Source organism: Hippichthys cyanospilos, chromosome 11 (assembly GCF_059441005.1).
Source record: "Hippichthys cyanospilos isolate Australia breed blue-spotted pipefish chromosome 11, RoL_Hcya_1.0, whole genome shotgun sequence".
In the NCBI taxonomy this organism is placed as follows: domain Eukaryota; kingdom Metazoa; phylum Chordata; class Actinopteri; order Syngnathiformes; family Syngnathidae; genus Hippichthys; species Hippichthys cyanospilos.
In genome coordinates this window covers 22,300,743-22,325,665 of record NC_142379.1, presented here as the reverse complement: position 1 = coordinate 22,325,665, position 24,923 = coordinate 22,300,743, and the positions used below count along the sequence as shown (strand labels likewise).

The 24,923-nt window shown below is 41.6% G+C and overlaps 1 protein-coding gene across 6 annotated transcripts in view; it reads left to right on the top strand.

Annotated features, from left to right (window-relative positions):
• b3gat1a (beta-1,3-glucuronyltransferase 1 (glucuronosyltransferase P) a) overlaps positions 1 to 24,923 on the top strand; it is a 92,814-nt gene that overhangs the window by 37,934 nt on the left and 29,957 nt on the right. For all 6 annotated transcript variants that reach the window (XR_015867152.1, XM_088427006.1, XM_088427001.1 and 3 more), the window contains 3 exons: positions 11,088 to 11,306; positions 18,106 to 18,252; positions 19,883 to 20,022. Coding sequence is in view for 5 of the 6 variants with exons in the window: in XM_088427006.1 (XP_088283132.1) it covers positions 19,911 to 20,022 (112 nt within the window). In the remaining variant the exon portion in view is untranslated. The remainder of the gene's footprint in view (positions 1 to 11,087; positions 11,307 to 18,105; positions 18,253 to 19,882; positions 20,023 to 24,923) is intronic.

Here is a 24,923-nt window from a genome sequence, read left to right as displayed (position 1 = left end):
ACCAAGTTCAATGATCGTCCAGAGAGTTACTGGGCTTGGAAGTCTTCATTCCAAAATAATACAGGAGGACTTGATTTAAGTGCCAGCGAAGAACTTGACCTTCTAACAAAGTAGCTAGGAGATCATTCTTTAGAACACATCATGAGAATCCGCTTAGTATATGTTGTGAACCCCGCTGTAGGACTAAAGGTGGCTTGGGACCGCCTAGAGGAGTGTTATGGCTCCCCCGAAGTAATCGAAAAGGTTCTTTCTTAGAGGTTGGAGAACTTTCCCAAGATCAATCCCATTGACTCCACAGAGCTCACAGAATTGGGAGACCTGCTAAGAGAATTAGAGTCAGCAAAATCTGAGGGATACTTACTTGGTCTCTCATACTTGGACACTCCCAGAGGAGTCAGTCCCATCGTTGAAACTCCCATTCAGCCTGCAAGAGAAGTGGTTGACTCGGGGTTCCTGTTACAAAAAGCAGTACAATGTGCAATTTTCCCCGTTTGCCATCTTTACAGATTTCATATGCATGGAAGCAAGGAGAAGAAACGACCCTTGTTTTATGCTCCAAACCAGCTCTAGCGCTCCACTCAACAAATCCCACAAATTTTCTACTGGTCCACATGAACAAATAAAGCATGAACAAATAAAGAGAAGATCAGGGTACTTTGAAAAACATGTATCCGCATCACAAACCGCAGCTTCAAGAACAGACATCTCAAGCAACAAACAGAGTGACATTGATAAACAATGCCCAATCCATAGGAAACCTCATCCTCTAAGAAAGTGTAGAGGTTTTGGAAACAAGTCGCTTGAAGAACGTAAGGCCTTTCTAAAAGAGAATGGCCTCTGCTTTAGGTTTTGCTCCTCTACAACTCACCTAGCAAAGACCTGTGAAGTGTTCTTGAAATGTACGGAGTGTGAAAGTGATGGCCACATTGCCGCATTACACCCTGGACCTGCTCGTTGGGTCAGCAACAAGCCCTCGCTCGAGCTTGGCGGGGAGGATGAAGGAGAAACAACTCAACCAGCAGTCACATCCAGCTGTACAGAAGTCTGCGGCACAGGGGGCGGGAGCTGCACTCACTACAACAGGAAGGCTCTACAACACATCGTGAGGACAGCTGAGAGGATTATTGGTTCTCCACTCCCCTCCCCGCAAGACCTGTACACCACCCACCTCAGCCGCGAAGCCATCACGATTGTCACCGATACAAGCCACCCTGCACACAGTCTGTTCAGCCTCCTGCCCTCCGGAAAGGGGTACGGGAGCCTCTGCTCCCGCACCACCTGACTCAGAAACAGCTTCATCCACCAGGTCGTGAGACTGAAGAACTCTCCCCTCTTCCCACCCGTGAAACTGCTGAACTCTCTCTCTCTCTCCCCTCCTCTCTCCCACATTCAGCCTCAGCCAGAAGAAACACCCAGCTGGCAGACGAAGTTTAGGTCATTCGACCCCCCCCTCCAAAAAAAAAAAAAAACCTCAAACTTTGCTCATGCACTTGCAAAATTTGCACAGACTTGCTGCTGCCATATTTATTTATAAATATACTTCTATTGCACTGGCGATTACACTTAGAACTATAACAACTACCTGAAATGCACACAACTGGGACTACCACAGTCAGAGTTGTCTTGCTTTGTCTCGTACTGTTGGATTGTCTTGTCATATGCTGCTACTTATGTCTTGTCTTAGGATACTCTTTTGCCATACCTGGTTTTTTATATTTAGTTTATAGTTTTAGTTATTAGTTTAGCAACACTAGGCAAAGTAGATCTAACATACTGAACTTTACATTAATATAGATAAGAATCTAGTTTTTAGGACTGTCTCGTCTTGCGCACCTGCACTTTGTTATTGTACATGTAAAATGCAGAGGATAGTGAGAAACGCAATTTTGATTCCTTTGTATATTAAGCACATGTGAAGAAATTGACAATAAACTTGACTTTGACTTTGACTGGGATACTCCCCTTTCCGACAAAATGAAAGCTGAATGTCAAAAAAAATGAAGAGACGACTACTTCTAGAGAAGAGCCTAAGGACCTTGTTGGTCCAGACCTTGATTCGGAAGTGCATTATCTTGCTACTACATTGTCTGTTCTTCCAGCTGATAAGGAGTCTCATCGATTTGAACATTTCTACTCCTGGAAGACTTTAGTGCCAGCCAGTACGTTTTTGACGCACATTGCAACTCAATTTAGTGCTGATAAGACCAAGCTTGAAGCTGTAGTGTTTGGCATCAATGCAAAATCCCTCGCACAGCAGAAAAGCTTCTCAATGCAGAAATGCTTATCATTAGGTATGTGTAAAAACAATACTACAGTAAGGAGTTATCATGCCTGGCTGAAGAGGAGAACATTTCAAAAGACAGTTCTCAAAGGAAGCTGAATCCTTATGTGGATGATTTTTGCCTTCTAAGAATTGGTGGAAGGCTCAAACAGTCCACACTTGACACAAGAGAAAAGTTGCCTCTTGTCATTGTCATGCTTCTCGTACGACATTACCACGAAAAGGTTGGATACCAAGGCCGTGTCTTTACAGAAGGTTCCATCTGCATGGCAGGGTTCTGGATTGTTGGGGCTAGAAGAGTTATCAACGGAGTCTTGCAAAAATGCATTGTATGTAACAAGCTTCGTGGAAGAACTATTGAGCAAAAAATGGCAGACCTACCTCCTAATCGCTGGAGTTTTGAGCCACCCTTCACCGATGTGGGACTTGATGTTTTCGGCCCTAGGAGTGTTGTTGCAAGGCAAACCCGTGGCAGTCGGACTAACAGCAAAAGGTGGGCTCTGCTTTTTACGTGCATGAGCACACGCACCGTGCACATCGAGTTGATTGACGCAATGGACGCATCAAGTTTTATTAATGCCTTGCGTCGATTCTTTGCTCTGCATGGACCTGCAAAGCAAATACGCTCTGACTGCGGAACCAACTTCAAAGGTGCCTGCAAGGAGTTACACATACTCCTGACAAATCCTGTCCTGGCAAGAGCCCAAAATCAGGAAGTACTGAAGTGATTAAGGCTGCACTTGGGTCTTCAACCCGCCACATTCCTCTCATATGGGGGGAGTGTGGGAGCGAATGAATGGCATCTCCCGACAAATACTGGATTCAATGCTCATGCAAACCAGCCCTTCGCGCGTCACACACGAGATGTTGTCAACATTGATGGCAGAGGTCATCGCAATCCTTAATGCCAGGCCACATGCCAATCTCTTCAGACCCAGACTTGCCCTTTCTCCTGATTCCAGCTTCACTTCTGACGCAAAAGGTGTGTACTTATCCTTCTCCTCCTGGAACTTTTGACAGTAAAGACCTCCATCGTCAGCAATGGAGACAAGTACAGCATCTTGCTAACACCTTTTGGAATAGATGGCGACACGAATACCTACCAACACTTCAAAATTGAAGTGGCAAGACTCATCGCAATCTGAGCAAAAGTGACTTGACACCAGATGAAACGGAATGAGTGGCCGATGGGTCTGGTTATGAAAACGTTCCCTGACAAAGATGGGAATGTCCGGAAATTGGAACTCAAAGTCACAAACTCGGGGTCACCAAAGACTTTCTTGAGGCCAAAGACGTGAAAGACGTTCCACAGAATTGACTGTTCTGGCAATTTGGATGTTTTTTGCTCTGGCAGTGGTATTCAATAATACCAGGCGGGGAGTGTCATGACCCAGGAGTTGACTATGTGTTGTTCTGCCTCCCTCTTTTGGCGATTTTTGGTCCTTGTCTAATTGTGTTTACGTTACTGTCGCGACTGCACGCAGGGTTTGTACCGTCACGGCATCAAACAGCGTTTTAGTTTTACCGTGATTGCAGCCACTGGAAAGCAACAGTTCTCGAAGTTCTATACACTGTTTGTGTTCAAAAAGGCATCGCTTGTAAGTTATGTTTGGCTTCTTTGTGATGTGTGTTTTATTGTTACATTTTACGTTTTATGAACGTTTTGTTTATTCGTTTGTATTGTCTCAGGTTTACAGAATAATTATAGCTTCAAAGGATTGAAAACAACAGTAAAAGTCTGAAAATTACTCCAGCCTTTTCGTCTTTTTGAAGAGCTGTTCGCTATCTGTCAAAATGTGTTCTGACACACCCACACTGAGGACAGAATACGTACAGTAGTTTATTTAGAGTTATGGATGGTGTACCGTAGAGCAGTCGTCCCCAACCTTTTGATCATCACGGACCGGTCAACGCCTTACATTTATATTGTGGACCGTTGGGGTGGCTGCTATAAAAGCCATATCATCCTTCTCACGAAGTATGTAATGTATGTAATATCAACAGCGGCCAGAGGCGGCGCCAAAAGTTTTCAATGTCGCAATCTCGCAGTGGCCGAGACCGTGCTAAATATTGTGCTGACAGTGCTGCGCTATCGTTAGCTTAGCTCAGTAACTACGGTTCAACAGCTGTTAAGTGAAGCAAACGCTGTACATACCAGTTGTCCCAAGTTCTCGCTTCCACCTTTCTACAAGCCAGGTGAGTGCTCTTGCTTGGCTCTGTTTTGTATTGAAAGCTCAGCTGGCCATGTTGGATCGCTCCCCGGTGACCACAAAGCGGCCGCCATGATTCATTCCTGCCCCCTGCGTGAGCCGTTGAATGTTCCCGAAGTTGATTGGCTGTAGCGATGCAAAACGCAGAAAAAAAAAAAAAAAGTTAACTTCACGCGAAAGGCGAAATTTCGCTTCTCGTGACCGCACACGGCCATTCGCGTCACTTCATTCGCGTCCATCGCGTCGCCCGATGTGCATTCGCGCCCAGTCACGCGAACTCAATTGACTACAGAATCAGAATCAGAATCGCCTTTATTGTCATTGTATAGCATACAAAGAAATTTGGGTGCTACTCCTTAGTGCATTTCGTTAAAAAAACAGAATAAATAGAGTAAAATAACGGTTTTATAAATACAACGTTTAAAACACACACAACAACAGCATATGTAGTGGTAGTGTGGTCTGAGGCTTTTCTCGCACGCAGTACACATATTGCACATGGATGAATGGCTCAGATAATGCTCATTATTGCACAAGTGAAGAAAGTGAGTATGGTTTAAAATGCAGTACTTGATTATAATCCGCGATTATTTATTGCAGTAATAGCTCTAGGAAAAAAAACTGTCTCTAAATCTGCTTGTCCGGGTTTTGTGTGCTCTGTAACGCCGGCCTGAGGGTAACAAGATAAACAGGCGGTTGCCGGGATGGGATGCATCCTTGATGATGTTGCCGGCTCTACTGAGGTAACGTGTGCTGGCAATGTCCTCCAGGCTTGGCAGAGAGCAGCCCGTGACCTTCTGGGCCAGATTAATCATCCTCTGCAGCGCTTTTCTGTCTGCTACTGAGCACCTCGTGTACCATGCTGTAATGCAGTACATTAAGGTGCTCTCGATGGTAGCTCTGTAGAACATCACCAGCAGCTTCTCCTCCAGGTTGTTCCTCTTGAGCACCCTCAGGAAGTGGAGTTGCTGCTGGGCTTTCTTCACCACTGCCATGGTGTTGGCTGTCCAGGAAAGGTCCGCAGAGAGCTGCACACCCAGGAACCTAGTGGAGCACACCCTTTCCACACAGTCCCCATGAATGTAAAGCGGTGCTGGGTCTGCTCGTCCCTTCCTGAAGTCCAGAATAATCTCTTTTGTTTTTGTGGTGTTCAGTTTCAGGTTGTTTGCTGAGCACCACACTGTCAGTCGGTTTACCTCGTCTCTATAGTCAGACTCATTTCCCCCTGAGATGAGTCCGACCACGGTAGTATCATCCGCAAACTTAATTATGGTGTTTGAGGGATGGGTCGGAGTGCAGTCAAATGTGTAGAGAGTGAACAACAGGGGGCTCAGTACACATCCTTGAGGAGAACCGGTGCTGAGTGTGATGGTGGAGGAGGAGTGGCGACCCAGTTTGACGGACTGTGGGCGTCTCCGTGAGGAAATTTTTTATCCACTGGCATATGGAGGTGGAGATGCCCAAGTGAGTCAATTTTTGGACCAGGATATCCGGGATGATGTGGTTGAAGGCTGAGCTGAAGTCCAGGAAAAGCATTCTCACGTAGTTTCCCGGATGCTCCAGGTTACTCAGCGCCGTGTGAAGTGCTATGTTTATAGCGTCCTCGGTGGACCGTTAGCTCTGTAGGCAAACTGGTAAGGGTCAAGAGTAGGAGGCAGGCAGGTTCTGATGTGCTGTGAGATCAGTCTTTCAAAGCATTTCATGACTACAGGCGTAAGTGCAACAGGCCTGTAGTCATTGATCCTATCAGCTGCTGATTTTTTGGGGACGGGGATGATGGTGGAGGCTTTGAGGCAGGATGGAATGATGGCCTGTGACAGAGACTGGTTGAAAATTCTGGTGAAAACTCCAGCCAGTTGGTCCGCACATGCCCTTAGTACCTTACCAGGTACGCCGTCCGGGCCAGCCGCCTTTCTGGGGTCTACAGACTTCAGCACACATCTCACCTCGTGCTCCTGAAGTGTCAGTGTGGAAGTTCTGGGAGGAGGTGTATGTGGCGTGACTGCTGGGGTTCTGGCTGCTTCAAAGCGGGCAAAGAAGTTGTTAAGTTCCTCTGCCAGCGAGGCATCAGTCCGAGCATTCACCGTGTTCCTGCTTTTGTAGTTCGTGATGTGATTTATTCCCTGCCACATCTTCCTGGGGTCAGTCACAGCGAAGTGATCCTCTATTTTCCTCTTGTATACCATTTTGGCCTCCCTGATGCCTCTTTTCAGGCCTGACCTGGCCGCGCTGTACAGGGCCCTGTCCCCTGACCTGAAGGCGGTGTTGCGTTTTTTTAGAAGAGAATAGACTTCTCTGTTCATCCAGGGTTTCTGGTTTGGAGAAACCCTGACCCTTCTGTTGACGGTGACAATGTCAATGCAGTTTTTGATGTAGGAGAGAACGGTGTCAGTGTACTCCTGCAGGTTGTGGTTGGAGAATAAATCCCATTCAGTCCTTGAGAAGCAGTCCTGCAGCTGAGAGAGGGCTCCCTCCGGCCACGTTTTTATAGTTTTTACCTGTGGTTTCGTCTTCTTCAGAAGTGGAGTGTAAGTGGGGATGAGGGATAAGCAGATATGGTCAGATCCAGCAAGATGGGGGAGGGGAGTTGCTCTGTAAGCCTGTTTAATGTTGGAGTAAACGTGGTCCAAAGTATTGTCACCTCTAGTTGCGAACTTCACATATTGGGTGAATTTAGGAAGCACAGACTTTAAGCATGCTCGGTTGAAATCGCCTGCGATAATACAGACGCCGTCCGGGTGAGCAAGCTGCAGTTTGTTTATACTGGCGGCCATGTAGCTAAGGGCCGTGCTAGTGTTAGCATCGGGTGGGATATAAACGGCGATCACAATAACAACCGTGAACTCCCTCGGAAGATAAAAGGGTCTGCACAGAACTGTCAGAACCTCTAAGTCAGGGGAGCAGTGCGTGTCTATGATCCTGTTGTTGCTACACCACTCGTTGTGCACGTAAACACAAAGTCCCCCACCTCTGCTCTTGCCGGAGTCGCCGTTTCGGTCCTGCCGGTGAAGCGTGCAACCCGCTAGCTCGACTGCCGCGTCGGGGATCAGCGGGTGAAGCCATGTCTCAGTGATCAGGATAACGCTGCAGTTCCACACGAAACTGTTTGTGGCCAAATGTAATTCCAGTTCGTCGATTTTGTGAGTGATGGATCTGGCGTTGGAAAGGAAGAGACTCGGTAATGCTGGCCTGTGAGGTTGTTTACGTAGCCTAGCATTTGAGCCCGACCGGCAGCCTCGCTTTTGCTTCCTCTCTCGCCGCCTTCTCAGCCTCCTGAACGGGCCGGTAATCCACGGAGAGCCCGGTGGTCTTGCTATGTCTTCCGGGATGTTGAATTTGTGATGAAAACCGCCGGTAACAGATAGATTGCACCTCAGACCGAGGTCAATAAGTTCCCGACGACTATATGTGAGAGCGGTTGCGCAAAATTCAAAAAATGACCCAGAAATAAATAGATAGAATAAGCACAGAGCTGGAGAGCAAAGAGCCGCTGCGCCTGCGCGCGCCGCCATAGTGAATGTAATATAATGTGAATGTACAATACAAAACTCTCCGCTTTTTCGCCTCGTTTGCGTTCGTTGTGCATGTACCATTAAACTAAATCATCTCCAAAACATTATTTCGGGTGCAGCCCACGCGGCCCGGTACCAGTTGATCCACAGCGTGACTGCTTTTTTTTTTTCTTTAATATTGTATACTTTATTATTTTCTTTGTTGTGTAAAATGTAAGTCTGTTCGCTGAAGTGAACAGAACAAGAATTTCATTGTGTAGTGTTACTATGAATATTACAATATAATTTTTGAACCTTGAAACTGGCTCTTTGAGTGTTAAAGGTAGCCAACTCCTGATTTAGATCATAGACCATAATTGATTTTCCACCACTCCCCTCAGCTAATGAGAGAAGTAGTGAATTAAATTGGTTGGGGAATAACTAGTTATATTTCTTAATCAAATAAATGTAAGGCTAAAATAAGAAACCACAAGAAACTTACCAGACTATAATTTGTTGAAAAAAATTAGTATCTGAAAGTATAGGACGGAAAGAAGAAGTAAACATTAAATGGTTTGCAAACATCTTACAGTGCTTTACCAATTTTTAATGTCATTACCAGAAATGTTTTCATTTCAAAATGTGTCCATGGTAACAAGTATTTGCTATGATGCATACAGTAGAAACCTCAAGAGAGGTATTAGTACCTTATCTAAAGCTTTCTTTACCTTTTGTCCTCTTGACAAAATAAGGACACTTTTTTTTTCTTGTGTTAATTGTCACGATTAGGCAAGGCAGGGAGATAGGCGGGTGGAGGACCCAAATGCAGGGAGGGAGGTTCAGTGGCAGGGAATGCATATAAAAATCCATCTTTATTGAATCAAGGGGCAGGCAGGAACAAAAGCGAGGAAAAAAGGGATGTCAATAACAACAAAAGGCACAGGCAGGCTGGCAAGACAGAAAACAAACATGAACGGGCAGGCTGGCTGGGGGACTACGTACAATATGAGATTGACATATCCGGGGTGAAAGGCAACTGTGATCCGACAGTTAGTTGTCACGAAAAACTACCTTAAACACACATACACACTAATCAGACAGACGCACGACAGCTGGGAAGGGAACAATAGGCAGGGGAAGTGGATTGGTGGACACACGAGGGGCGGGTAATGCAGACAGGTCAAAACTAACAACTAACAAATCAAAACTTACACGGGGTGACACAAGGGAAGCTGAAGCACGAACTATATAAACAGAAAAGAACGGAACCCCCAAAATAAACCCACAACCAAAACCCAACAGAATATGACAGTTAATCATATCGTTCACCAAAGGAGTGTTTTGAAGTGCAGGATCACAGATTGGATCAAAGGATGAAACTCAAAAGGCATCACAGACGTTTTGCTGCTTTCAGGTGCTTGAAGAAAATAGTTCCAAAGTGTCTGTTGTGTTGCTCATGGCAGCTAGCGGCTTTTACGCTTACCAGCTGTGAAGACCATCCCATTACAAGAAAAATCGAAAAAGTGATTTAATGTGATATCTCACCAGTTCAGTTTAACTAAATTGTTCCCTGTCTTTAGAAATGTTTTCATCATTGCTTACTGTATCTTCATGTGGTTGAGGAATTTTCAAACAATTCTCAAAAATTTTTTAGATGGTTGATATTTAGATGGTTGTGACTGTTACGATGCATTGATAACAGCAGCAAGATGAATAAAGATACATTTATTGTTGGAGATAAATAATTTTGGATCAATTAAATTGAACTACATAATTAACTGTGACAAAATGGTTGGGAATCATAGGCGGCAACAGACCATAGTTCTCTGTGTACAAGTGGACCTTGTATCAAAGTCGACCCGGCTTTTCTATTTCAGTTTGGGTGAATTTTGCAAAAATGCGAGTTTAAGGCTTCCCCTGACTTTAGCAGTAATACATATCATGGCTTTCCAAATAAAACACACAGTGTGTATTAGTAAAATGACAAGATTACAGTACTTTTAGACATATTTCTTCATCATATATCAAACAACATACTGTTGAGATTATAGGGGAGGGGGGTGTTGCGGAAACGAGACAAGTGCAAGGCAATGTATGTGTTTGCGTAGACACAAATGCTGAAACTAATGTTGCAACAAGAAAATGATTTGAAGTATCAATGCTTTATTTTGAGACACAATTGAGTGTGAATTCATCTAAAAGCCCTCAAATTCATCATCACTATGATACATCAAATAGCTCTTCCCATATAAATCCCGGACAACCCCTCGTTCCTGCTCGTCATTTGCACAAATGTCCTCGTTACTCTTCCATGGGTAGTCATTTTTGGATCCATCCAGGTTGTTTGAATGGTGGTTTCCAGAAATGCTTTGGTAAAGCCTTCTTTACTCAATTGATGACTATCGTGAAATCAAAGCCTGGATTGGTTGCTCTTCCCTGTGTTTCTCCCTCCACCTTGACATCCACGCATGCCATGCCATGGCTTTCGGTTTTTTGCCTGTATGGACAAGTCAGGCTGTTTTTTCTTTTTCATAATGAGTCAAAGTCAGCCAAAAAAATTATCCACACAGCCTTGTTGTTGACAACAAAGAGGCAATAATGCTTGGCGAAAGTGCATTTGAAAATGCAAACGCGCAAAAATAGATGCATACTATATTTCATTAGAGTTATATATAAATTATTTAAGCCTTGTAAATGACATATTACTTATTTTGCATTCGAATTAGTAATATTCAAACACCGATATGTGGAGAAAATTAGCCTTGTTTTGAGTTATGCTGGTATAAATTGACCCTCCCAATATGAGGGCTAAAAATTAGGAAAAAAAAATCAACTTGTACATAGTGAAATATGGTAGTTATATTTAGTGTAGCTGTTATTGATGATGCATGTGTGTCCACACTTCAATAATTTATCCACGTTTTTTTTGGTCTTGTTCTAAAGTTGTTGCAAAGAACGAATAAAGAGGTCTGGTTTCCCTCCTGACACAAATTCAAATTCCTAGCATTCTGAGAATGACCTAGTGGCTTAATTCTCATGTGTCAATGCTCTTCATTATGTCAGGAAGAGAAGGTTCATTCTTACCCTCGTCTCTCTTTTCTCCAGTACGTGAACCCATTGGGATTTCGCATTTGCCATGATTTCCACATCATTTGAGCACCCTCGACTGAGCTTGTCCCTGCTCTCCAGCACCAATTAAAGTGGGCTTGAGCCAGGAAAGTTGCGACATCATCGGACAACAAACCAAGAAGAAGAGAAGGGTGACAACTGCTGAGGAAGAAGGAGGGGCCTTTGGGTGCTGGAGACACAAGCAGCGGAAGACCTGTGAGTATCTAATTGTTGACTCTTGCTGAGATATGCACAAATTCTCATGCTGACCAACTGTATCCATAAGTTTGCACTGAAACCATCTCATGGCTTTATGCAGCTTCTGAGTGTCTCCCTGTGCTCCTGAGAGATATCAACAAATTCAAATTAGGCTACCGAAGTGGCTACATAACATGGGTTGTTAAGGCAAAAATGTGTTCCCCTCTTGCTCTCTATGGTGAGAAGCGGCATAGCAGCACATCATATTAGTAATTCTGTATGATAAAGACCCACATTCCTTGCGAACAGAGCATGCACACAACATATACCAACAAATGCGGTAATCCAAATGCATTTGCATGACCAAGGGATAGAAAAGAGTTAACTCAAGGGGATTATTTTTGTCGTTAAAAAGCAATATTTCAGGTTATTACGTGCATTTACATGGCATTTATAAACCCAAATATTGCCAATATTCAGATTTTAGAAAGGATATTGACTGCACGCAGTCTGATACCTTATAAAGATCAAGGCAACACCTCACAGTATGTTGCAATGCACCTCATCTGCACAATATATTGTTTAATTAATTACGAATCAAAAGTGATATTATCTTTGTAATATCATATATATTGATGCTCCACAAGTTTCACAGCAACTCTTATCCTATTTTATGGATGTGGTCATGGGGTTGTGTATTTGGGGCTCTGTGGGGTCTAAAGAGCAGACCACTGACTTGTGGGAGAGCTATAAATTGGCTAACGGTCGAAGAAACATCAGGCAAAGACTTGTTAAGTTTTTAACCAGCTGCAGCGGGGAGAGTGGGTGAGAGACTAACTGCTGTCTCACCGTCCAGACACACTCTAACCCCTGTCTGCCTCTGTGTTTTATTGAAAATATTGAAAACAGGAAATAGCTCGTCATGGAAAAGTACTGGTATGGTCAGACAAAGACCACCCCCAGGGCAGTTACATGGTTTTGCAATAAATGGTATCTGTTTGTGCAAGGTTAAGAAACGGTTAAAAGGAACGTTAACTGATTAGAAATACACACGCTGAGTAAATACGTATAAGCTTACTTTACAGGCTCTCAAAACTATTTTTCAGAGAACAGTCATTATAAACCATACAATGAATTGATTACTACAGTGATTTAGCAGGAACATCACATTCAGTGTTCCTGTTGTTGTCTTAGCCCTCAGCATCCATTGCAGCCCATTGAGCCTGGAAAAGGGTTTCCTCTCAGGTGCTGTTCGTTCAAAGTTTTCTCATTTTTCCCTAGATGGATGCCAGTGAATTTGTGATGTTCTGTTTGACCCTTTCGCTTGTAAAGCCCTTTGAAGAGATTCATAAATAAACTTGACTTGACTGGTTCTTGGAACATGGAATGTTACCTGTCTGGCGGGGAAGAAGCAAAGGTGAACTCTGGGTCGTGACAGAAAGTAAAATATTCTCATGTTCTGCCTGACAAATAGGGTAAAAAGCTGAGTCATCCAAGATGGACTAAGATGGCCATCTAGGTTGAGAGCATTTGGTTGGGAAATCTTGATCGGATGCCTCTTGGACGCTTCCACAGTGAGGTGTTCCAGGCATGTCCCACTGGGAGGAGGACTTTGATTTTTCATTACTTATCCACCCAATCAACCCTGATTATAATAATGTCAGAATTATCAATAATGAGAGACTGGAGAAAAGCCAAAACTCTGAGTCAAACATGATCTTTTGCAAAAGAGGGAGAGCACCAGGGTCTTCCGGTGCTCTGGGGGTCTCCTACTCGTTTTATTCCAGAGATTACAAAGAAGGCGGTTACAAGTTTCAAAACAATACCATATAAGGAGTTGTTTATGTCTGTAGTGTGAGTGTGTGTGTAAGTGTATATTTGTATGTTCATGTGTGTGTGAGTGTGTGGGTTAAGAGGTGTGCAAGCAATGTGTTTTTATGTGATAACATATAGACATATATACAATTATTCCATCATTTCCCTCCTGTTTATCAAATAAAAATACATTCATCATCATTATGCAATAAAATATACAGCCTTTCACCATTAGTGTTTACCATTTTGTCCATCGTTCAGTAAGGCCATGTTTTTATTGTTTTACTCTCTTATCCATGTACCCAATATTAATTCTGTACTCACCATACATCTAACGACTACGTCACTAATGGTGAAATGCCCCCTAGCAATTTAAGAAAACAACTGTAACAGGACGCAACAGGAGCCAGGACGCAACCATCTTTCTATCTTTCGAGGGAGGGAGAGGTCATCAGCACATCACCTCCTTATTTGCAGCAGTGTCCTTGTTTTGCACTTGGTCAGGCGTTTGGTGTATGTGTGTGCGTACTTGCAAGCTGGGTCTCTTGCCCCCTCAGTGGCCTAAGGAAGACAGCCAACCTTTGTTTTGTATTGCGTGTCTCCCACCTGTTTGTACGGGTGGGGGCCCGGAGCCTCATGGTCACTTCTTGCTGGATGGTCAGGCCCTGCGACTTCACAGCTCCCATAGTGGCTAGGGGCCTTCTCGGGAACGAACTGCTCCCTATTTCGATAAAAATGGATAGGCTCCATATGCCTTATCCTCTTTGTTGTCAGACTCCGCCCCTCAACCAAGGTGAGCTGTTTGTCAATGGTACCTGCCTTTGCAGTGTGACGAGTTGACCCAAGATGGTCGTTCAGCGATCCTCACAGGAGCTAGGGTTGTCAACAGTTGAAATGGACCTTCCCACAGTGGACTGGACCGGCACTTGCATTTGATACCTTCGATTAGGTCCCAGTAACCATGTCTGATGGGAGGTTGGCCCTCCTGCAGGGGCAAAGATTCACCTTGCAAGTGATTAAATTTTGAAATATGCTCCTCATGTAACAACAGATGTCAATCTCTCACGTATGGGTAATTTACAATAACTTATATAGTCCGTCTTCCATATGAAATCTCAAATGGACAAAATTGTCCTGTTCTTTTCATTATTCTTGGTCACGTGCAGTTTGACCGGATCAAGGCAACCTAACATGACCTCCCTATCTTGGTCATGCTTTCTTTACAGTGCCATTCGTTTTTTCCAACATACTGCATTGTGTGGGTGATACAACCAATCATAAATTGTGTTTCTTTACCAGTTGAAATGTTTTGCGATATGCCATATTTAAATACATACATATACATTTATGAAGTTTACACAATGCTTTTGTCACAATAATATCAACTGTATTCAACTGAGTATTCAACTGGAACCATTTGACAAATTTTAAAATACATCAGTGAGTACAAAGCAATATTTATTTTGTCTCATGCATGCTCAACAAAAAGCTCTAAAAAACTAAAAACCCATAAAAAAAGTGTTGTTCCACTATCTTATACCATCCCTCCTTTTAAAAGGTGACAAACCTTTCTGGAGGATGGGTTTGCCATATCTATTTGTATTTGTCAAATGTTTTATATGAATTTTCAACAACTGACATTTACAAACAAGTTCTTTCCTTTCTAGTGCATGTCATAATCATAGGTGTCAAACTCAAAGCCCAGGGGCCAGATCCGGCCCTCCACATCATTTCACGTGGCCCACGAAACGCCCATTCCAAATCAAGTTTCCGGTCAAAATATCACATTTGTAAGTCAATTTGAGATTGTTTGGGGGGAAATGCAAGAGCTTTTCTGTCTTCAGCTTTTAAAATGGTTTTGGGGAAAAAAGCAAGCACTTTTTGCCCTCACCCTCTCTCTGATTTCAAAGCTAGTTGGACGTCTGACCGAAACTGTAACTGCAACGTGGCCCTCGATAAAAATTAGTTTGGAAACCCTGCCTTAAATGAACTTGAAATGAATCCACCAGGGGCAAGGCAGATCTTTGAGGTTCGCCCATGGTAGATTCACTGCCTGGCTTTTTTCTGAACATTTCCATTTCTCGCCATCTTGTCACGTTAGTGGCCATATGGAGGGACTCAGCGTTATTTTGGGGCTGACAAGATGGTTTCTTTTCTCTGGGTAAACATGATGACTTCTTACTCCACCACTGTCACAAAATTTGTAATTTGGCTCAACTTCCTTTTTTTCCTGTTTTCACAAGGTGTTCCAATAGAGCCAATGTGTCTCTCACAACACAGGTCATTTTCAGAATTATCGTCCATGTATATCTTGTGGGTGTTCATTAAAAAGAACGCATTTCTTAAATCCACTGCTGAAAATATCTTTGTTTTAGGATCCAAATGATTTATGGTGAATAGAGTGAATTTATATGGCGCCCTCCACACCGTATGGTGTACAAAGCGTCCTACAAAGACTCAGTGATTGAACCCACAACCTTCTGTCACTCTACTGTTGGTACATGCCAATAATTGAGCTTTTTTGTTGCTTTTACCTTTGTGAATGATCAATTACCGGTTTAGCTTTTGACTTGGCATGGACTATATTACCTTTATACTAATGCCCAAATATCATCATTAAGCCAATGTCAGGATTAGCAATATTTTCGTCTTGTGGCAAAATGTTGCCTTTATACATCTTCTAATTCATGTGTCTGCAATTTGCTGCACTGACACTGTTTGGTATCTTGAGTACATTCTCTTTTTTACATCGGCAATGTTTTGTTAAATATGGCCTTGGTTTCCAGTCTGTCTACAATGTTTTGCTAAAGTTTATGGATTCCCAGGACTTTCTCCACAGCAGCCATGAGACCTAAATTTGTGTTTGTCTCATTTATTCAAGACACATGGGAATCTCTCTGTTTTGTCAAAACAAAGACAAATACAAGAATTACAATAATGTTTCTTTTATTTCTTTTGCTTCTTTCAATGTTCCTTTTAAATTTTGCAATATGTTTGTATGTTCCACAGAATCAGTCAATTAATACAATAGCATTCATAAATTCGTTCATTGTTAGATTGTTTCTGGTCATAGTTTCACCCCCTCATGCTCATATTAGTCATCAGGAGCGGGTGTCTGTCTCCTTGTCTCCCAGTGTGACATGCAATTATTATCTTCTTTTTTTATTTTCATTTCACCTTTACTGAACCAACTGCCACGTTTAGGGTTTTCTCATACAGTACTGTGTATATTTACCAGTTTTTTTCTGACAGTTATTATGTCTATTGTGGATTCTTTTCATTTATTATATATTTCTGTAAATATCTCGAACTGTTGTTTAATAGTAATTTTCTACATGCACCTGAATCACATGAAAATATATAGCTTTCTCTAACTGTTTTTAAAGTTATCTCCTGTAAGTTTCTACTGCCTGTGCATCTAATGACTCTAATTAGTTTCTATAATTTTATCTAGTTAGATACAAGAACAACCGCTGATCTACTTCTTCTTTAATCACACCAGAATGTCCGTTTTCTTCTCTACATTCTTTTACTTACTTCTACTTGTATCTTACTACGCCACTCTTAGCTACATAGTGCACTTATCTGAACTTTTGAGTGACGAGGTTCACATCATGTCTACATTTTTGTTTGTAGTATAATTCCATTTAGCCTTGCAATTCTTTTCAGCTGCTGTCAGTATGTTCAGCCTGTTTATCCATTATCTACCATAATGCGATTTGTTTTTTAAAAAAAAAAAAACTCGAGCAAACTATATTATATGAAACAATTAACATATCAACTGGTTCATCCTCCTTATGCACAGTTGAATCTATTTTACTGTAAATTCTTATACTATCATGCTAATCTCTCCAACCAATTATTACACTATAAGGCATCAATCTTCTACCTTATAGATTCATATTTTGTAAGGTGCCAGGCTTTCCTTCACTTTCATTGTACTTGTTTTTTGAGCAGGCCCAGTATACAAAAATAATTCTGCCTTTCTGCCTCCTTTTGTCTTACCATGTAAGGTTTGCTACTTGGATCATGAAATACAACTCCCTATCACTTATCTATGCAATTTTCTATACAGGTGTGGTTGGCAGAGAAGGGTCACATTCCTGTTTTCAGAAAGTGGAGGATAAATTACAAAATAATTCACAGTTGCGGTAAAAAGGGAGGCAGAGGCCTCTGATTTCCACCCCTGCTCTCCGCGCCCCTGCTTTGTCCCGTTGTCTGCAATTCTCGCAAGCAGCTTTGTTTGGTGTCTACTTGGCTGATTTATTTTCTCTACAGGTCATTTAATGGCTGCTGCTATTTCCTTATCCAACTTTTTCTCTTTTATCGATTTTATCGTGTGTGTGTGTGTATATGTGTACATGTGTGTGTGTGTGTGTGTGTGAGTGAGTGGGTTAAGAGGTGTGCAAGCAATGTGTTTTTATGTGATAACATATATACTTATATACAATTATTCCAACAAATAATTATAATAATAATAATAAAATCCATTCATCCATTTTCTGTAGCTGCTCATCCTCATTAGGGTCACTGACGCTAATAAAAGTAATAATAATAAGAAAAAGAGGGTGACGATGCCTTCAGACATTTTCCTCAAAACTAGGCCTTGTTGGGAGAATTCTATGGCAGTGCCACTGAGAAGGTGGCCCATCTCAGATCTTGTTTCAGTCAGTTGGTGTAAATCTGTATGGTATGCTCTTTCATAATGGATATGCATTTGTCGTCCATATGATTTTAAACACAATGGAACCCCAACGATTTATTGCTTTCCATCATAAAATTTGACAACTGTGTACTCAATGGCAATCATCTCAAGTTTAAATTTCAAGTAAACTGGTCTGTAAAAATATGCCTCAATTGGACAGTACTTGGACTTCAAACCATCAAATATGACTGAAGAAGGGTACCAATGGCGAAACCAAGTAGTAACCATAAAACTGGAAATGTATCTATTAATGTATTAATATAGTATCATTAGTGATGAACTGTCTTCATCTTACAGACGTGGTCAGCAAGTTGGCTGTCTGATCTGAGGGTGGAAGAAGTGGAAGAGGATGGATGGGTTGCTCCTACGTAGCTCACCCAGAAAACTCTGTGGGCTTCCTAGCTTTGCATCGCCTTTGATGCCATGATCCAGTTCTGACTGTGGGTGAGTATACCTTTATTTAATCGTTTGATACATTACATATGTTCAGCATAAGGAAAGATCAAGCTGTCGTGCATTTACAGGAAGATAATAAACAAGATCAGAAAAAAAGTTTCAAAATCTGTTGGTGCTTGTAAAGTTGATTATCTGTGGTAAACAGGTCTTCCCCCAAGTTAATGTGGTAATGTAGAATTAAGTACCAGGCAGCGATGAAACACATTCTATAATGTCAAAAAACATTCTATCGTATAAAAATCACGCAAAAGCTTTTTTCTAAAATCTGATTTCTTTTTTTTTTTTTAGAGGAAGAAAAATATTTGCCTTTTAAAGTGTTGGGTTCATTAATTAAGGCAGCGTGTAGTGGACTTGTTTAAAGTTTTATTTATTGACATTGTAGACAGTTTATGAGAACCCCCTCATGAGTTGGCAGTGGATCATCAAAAATATGAATTTAATAAATATGACTAAAAACCAAACTAAAAGGGAGGACAACGAGGAACTGACTTTAATACTGACACAACATCGACAAAGACAATTCTGTCCTGCCCGCTAGGCATGGTGGAGCTGGGGTGCGGGAAAGGTGGACCCATAAATGGCAGGGGAGCCAGGAGGAGATATGCTTGAAACAAAGAAGAATGTATTTACTCTCAGGGGCTAGGTAAAACATGAAAAACTCAGGATTCAAAGTAACAAACAAAAGTTAAAATAGAAACCAAACTCAAAGCCAAGACAGCAACAGGGAGGCAAAGGACTTCTCGGGGCAAAAACACACAACTACATTAGACCTTGACCTAGACATTGACATCCACAATGAACCGACAACTAACTGACCGCAAACTGGGGGCTTAAATAAACTTCACACTTAACGAGGAAACACGAAACAGCTGTAGAGAGCCAAAAGGCAGAGGAAGCTGATTAGATGACACAAGGAGGGCAGGTACACAGACAGGTGGAAACAAATCACGCTAATGAGGACAGACGCAAGGGAAACTAAATAGAACTAGAACAAGAACTAACAAGCCCACAAATTGAAAAATACAAAAAGAAAAAACAAACAGAAAAGCCAACACCAACTCATAACAGAACATGACAAATTCATCAATAACCCAACAAGAACTGAGAGGAAATAGGAAACTAAATACACTCAAACCTGATGAGACTGACAAGGAACCCCTGGGCATGTCACAGTAGAAGCAGGGAGCTGATGGCATACACAAGGGAAACAGGATATTGAGGACAGTTGGACGCAAGCACACTGACACAAGGGGAGCAAAAGTATGAACTTAAACACATGAACATACTCCACAACACGAAAATACATTTAAGAAAGCCCCGATACTAACCCACGGACAACAAATACCAACAGAACATAACACATACCCTCTACTTTATATTTACTTCAAATTTTGTCTCATATAAATGTTGGTAAGCTCAAATGCTTATTGTGTCCATGGTTGTGTTGTTAAATACAAGGTTCCATAAATACACAACTTATTTCCGAGCAATTAAAATTCAGAAACTTGCCAAATGACTATAGTGTGAATTACATTTTTCATGTGTCAATGCTTGTTTAAACTTCAAGACTCACATGCTTAGAGATGGCTGGTGATGCGTGTGCTTTGTTTGTCCGTAGGTAATGCAGAGCCTAATTAATCCTGGAGATGCCGAAGAGAAGAGATATTATTGCTATTGTGTTGATCTTGTTACCCTGGACTCTGCTCATCACGGTTTGGCACCAAAGCGCTATTGCGCGGCTCCTCGCCATCCACAAGGGTACGCATTGCTGCCACATTCTACAGGGCTTATTGAAGTTGAAGTGGGTACTCGAACTTCACACCACACTTTTTTTCAAGTTTTGAAATGGAACATGCTCATTTAGAAGCTCTCTCTTCCCATGATCCTCGTCTTCATTGCTCAATGACACTTATCCAGTTGTTGTGGATTTGTAATGGAGTACTATATGATGAGGCTCCCTCATCTCAAAAAAATCTACATACAATTATCAACACAGAAAACATGCAAGAGTTGAGAAGTTCAACAGAACAAAAGCTGTTTCAAATTCTTTTTTCTGATACGTGCAAGCCAAAAATATGGGGTACAAGCAAAGAATTTTATATTTTCATATATTTTCACAATTAGCAGCATTATTAATCAAACACTTGGAAATTAAGTACTCGCTTCACTAAAAGAACAGCAATAAAAATTCATCCATAATTTCAAACCTTTAAAGACATATATTCGATAGGTCTTTTTTTTGCCTACCTTATTATTTGCACGATTATGTAACGTAGTCTGCACAGGGAAGTGAACAAAGTAAGAATTTCATTGTGTGCTATTACTATGCATATGACAATAAAACTTGATTCTTGAATATTCAAAAATGTAGCCTTATACATTTTTTAGACCAACCAATGTAAAGTTTATTCATCAGCAGTAATATATTAAGAATATTGGTTACCCAATGTTCTTGCCACTGCAATGCTTATTACAGCAGGCCTATTTTATTTAAAAAAAAAGAAGTCATTATTTCTAAATTAACGTGCTACATCACTCTTACTTATTATTATTGGTTAAATCCTATGCTTGATTATTTCCTATCTTGCCAGAGAAGCCTGATCAGCCACCTCTTCTATAGGTACCAAAATTCTTTTTCAAAAGATAAAATTTTGAGGGCTCATGAGCAAATGTCCATTGTGAAGTGAAGGATTTGATGTTCCTTTGATAGTCTCTAAAACAAAGAGGTGATGGTAGTCTGTGTGTTAAGCACTTTCCATAAAATTAATGATACCCCATTTAATCATCCATATATTTATCATGTTTTATACATTGCTGAAACATTTCTCAATTTAACTAACTGAAATTCACTGCTAAGCAATTATAGAGTGTATTAAAAATGCTTTTAATGTCATAAATGTATTCAGCACTCATCTTAATGGAGCTCAAACAACATGCAATATTTAGTACATTATACTCATGAGGCTCCCTTGAGACCAAAAACCAACAGAAATTCCATGTAAGTGTCTCAGGGTATTGTTCACGAGTGAGGGTAGGATGGAACGGGAGCGTGACAGGCGCATTGGTGCACCGTCCGCGTTGCGGATGCCTCCTGGCTGGTCCCTTTCGGGTGGAGGATTCAAATCTAGCCACCTCATCACCTTGGCGAACACTTGGAGATTCATTGGAGTTCCCAAGAGTCCGAGACCTGTGGGCGTCAGTTGACTGATATGTGCATTCGAGGTTGAAAATGAAGTGGCGACGCTTTCCTTCACCTCTAGGTGTTATAGTGTCTGTCACAGCAGGCAGGCCCCCTGGGGGGTGACTAGACCACAATGGCCAACTCATCTTATTACAAGTCAAGAGTGAAGAAGAAGCCACCAATCTATCTTACACTATATGTCCCCAGAGAAATTTAATAAAAGCTTCATTATCATATATAAAATTACATAAATTCCTTCAGTCCCCCTTTTGAACTCTTTCAAAATAGTTCAAAACAATACGTGAGTGTTCAAAAATGTGCACAAACAGATCCATGCACTTAGAGCAGTGTACTTGCTGTTTGATTTTGTTCTTGTGCGTGTACTGTTGTACATGTGTGTTTATATGAGGGTCTGACCATGAAGAGGTGATACCACCATGATTCTTGTTTCTCTAGTTGAGGTTAGGGTTAGGGCTCTGTCAGTTATGGCCAATCCTTGGTTTCATTCATCTTAGACAGCTCCTTTTTTAGCTGAGGACTCTAAGGTCTACGGAAGTCAGTGTGGATCGTATTTTGCAACTGTTGAAAAACACTCCCTGCCAACTGTAGAGACAAACTACTCTCCCAAGGATGCAAACTGGTCCCAGTATGATTTGTAGCCCTACGGCCAGTCCACTGGGGTCAAAACTTGTCGTGACACCTGTGGAGCCATCAATATCTGTCTGCTTGTTAATTGTTCGAGTATTGCGATTATGTGCAGTGTCTATATGTCTTATGTGCAGTGATGCAATTTGGAGGGCCTCCAGCCAATCAAGCCCTGTTGTAGCCACGAATTTTGCGATCTTGTCTTTATTGATTGTTTGGTTCATTCTTTGCATCCTTCCATGGGACTGAGGGTGATAAACTGGCAATTTTATGTTTTAGACCCAACATTTGCTCCAATTGATAGAAGTGTTTGTTTGATAAATGTTCAATTATCTGATCTAATCAATTGTGGGAAGTCACATGTTGGGATGTAATGATTTATGCCTTAATGACAGTGGCGGAGTCCTCGCGGCCTGCCAGGTATGCCTCTGGCCACTTTTAGAAGGAGTCCACCATATCAACAGGAACCTCTTACCTTGTACCTTGTGTGAATTTCAATTTGAAATCTTTGTGTGTGAATGTGCAATATTTTCAACACATCTTGGCTGGTGGCAGACAGACAAAATATGTTCGCCAAGTTGATCATTGTTGAACCTCTTAAACCTTGGATGTAAGGCTGACAGCAGTCTGTGTGAGTCTGGCAGTAGCAAGCAAGATGTGGTGTTCACTTTGACCTTGCATATACCATGTGTTAGAGTTTGTGATTGACAGCACAAGCAAAAGACATACGATTTAGCTCTAAACTCATTCAGTACCACTGAAACTATTTGTGAAGAAAGGAATGCCATGTTTTATAGTATACATCGATGGCTGAGCACTGAAAAGTCCACAAATTGCCCTCAAAGTCATCAAAAGCTTTTGTATCCATGTCCATGATTTCTATCATAAAGGAGGGTGCAGAGGAAGGGTCAAGAGGCTGAATAAAAGATTGGAGTGACAAGACTTTCAGGGCTTTCAGATCAGGAAGGAGTGAATTCAGGTCAAAGTGGATGCCAAAACATAGGTTGAGTCGAGAAAAAGTGTTTCCCACCTGTTGGTTTGTGCAGAAGTGGGAGGCCCTGGTTTTTGTGAGCAAGGTCTCTTCCTATTAAGTTCATTGGGTTTATGCAGCATGGGCAAACTGGTGTTGCAGTGTCTGTCCCAGTGCCTGTACTTGTGTTTTTATCCATGGCAGTCTGGTGGTTGACTCAGAGAAGCCCATGAAAGTCATTGTGTTTGCAATTAGTCCATACCCCTCCTCAGTGGGTATCTGTCTGCTTCCTCCCATTGTCAGTGGCCCCACTCCCATGGCTTCCACTCCTTCCCCTTCTCATTTCACCCCTGGTCCATTGAGCTCCTCTCCAGCCATGCCCATGGCCACCTCCATGGGGCTGTTCATCCACCGTATCATATTATCTTTAACTTTTATTCTTGCTTGGACCTTGGAGTCTATTTAAGTGTTCTATTCTGTTTGAGATTCAGCAGCTGGTTTTTCTCATTTGAAATGGTCCATTATTATTATCTTTTACCTTTTTCACATACCATCTTCAGTGAATGAATGACATGTTGTAAAAGAACTGCTGTGCCAGTAAGGGGTTTGACCAGGCTGGTGTGTCCCGGATGGCCAGAGGCTCGTACTGCCCACACCTTTAACATTCGTATAATTCTAAATTTGGCATAGACACTACTCCTCTAAATTTGGACTATGAGGTATCCTGAAAATCAGTTTTAATAGATTTAAAAGTCTAATTTAGTTCTAATTGACTCAAGTAGAGTTATTTGAGTCCCGTAAAGCCTGTGTCCTGCAAAAAATATTTATTGTTCAACCTTTTGTTATAATAAGAGTTGCCCCCTGCATTGTCTCCTCATGCAAATGTAGTCCACACCTCAGACTCCTCATCTCTTGTCTCAATTCCCTTTTGGTTTTTTAACATAACTCTCAATTCCCCGTTAACAAACTTCAAACATACTTTAGCCAGCCAATAAAGTTTGAGTCTCAAATAATCTAGTTGATTTAATTCAACTTAATAAACTATCAATAAATTTCCCTAAATCACTATCGTTCAATGTCTTTTTTTTTTTTTACTTTGACCCCAATCAAATTAGTCCTTTCTTGTCACTTCACAAAATAACCCCCTTTTTTTTCTCAACTGTTTGACAAGAAATATTTACCCCACTGTTATTATTTGTACTTAAATTGCCTTAACCCCCTCTGGCTATTCACTTCAATCTTGCCTTACATTTAACATAATAAACTTCTACATTTCACCTATCAATTAACCCATCTTAAACTGCTTCTCTTCTTATGTGCTTCTCCGTGTTTTTCCTGAGGGCTGGGCCCTAAACCCTTTTAAGGGGACCAGTGTTTGTCCGTAACCCTCAGGTTTCTTGTTTTTATTTTTTAAGACTGTGGATGTGATTGGGCACACTCTATCAGCCCATTTATTTCATTTTCTGACCAATTTATTTCCTTTTGCTCCCATTCACACCTCAACATTGGTAATGAAACTTTGTTAAATTTGTTTTCTAAATTAGTTTTTTTTTTTCTTGCCTGCCACTTTCATCCTCTCTATGTCTACTTGATTCTTGTGTTGAGCTGTTATGCATTCCATCTGTCTCACGGGTGGTGGATGGTTCATCATCTAAGCTTGCAATCGTTAGTTGTGTGTGTTACATTTTTCCCCCATTGCTTGGGGTCCTTAACGATATCCCAAAAGCTCTCAATTGTTCAAAACAGAGATCTCTGGATCATTCTCACTGTGACACGGGACTTATCCAGAGATCTCTGTTTTGAACAATTGGCTGGTAAACTGCATTAGACAATTTGGTAATAATAAATCCTCGAAGTGTTGTT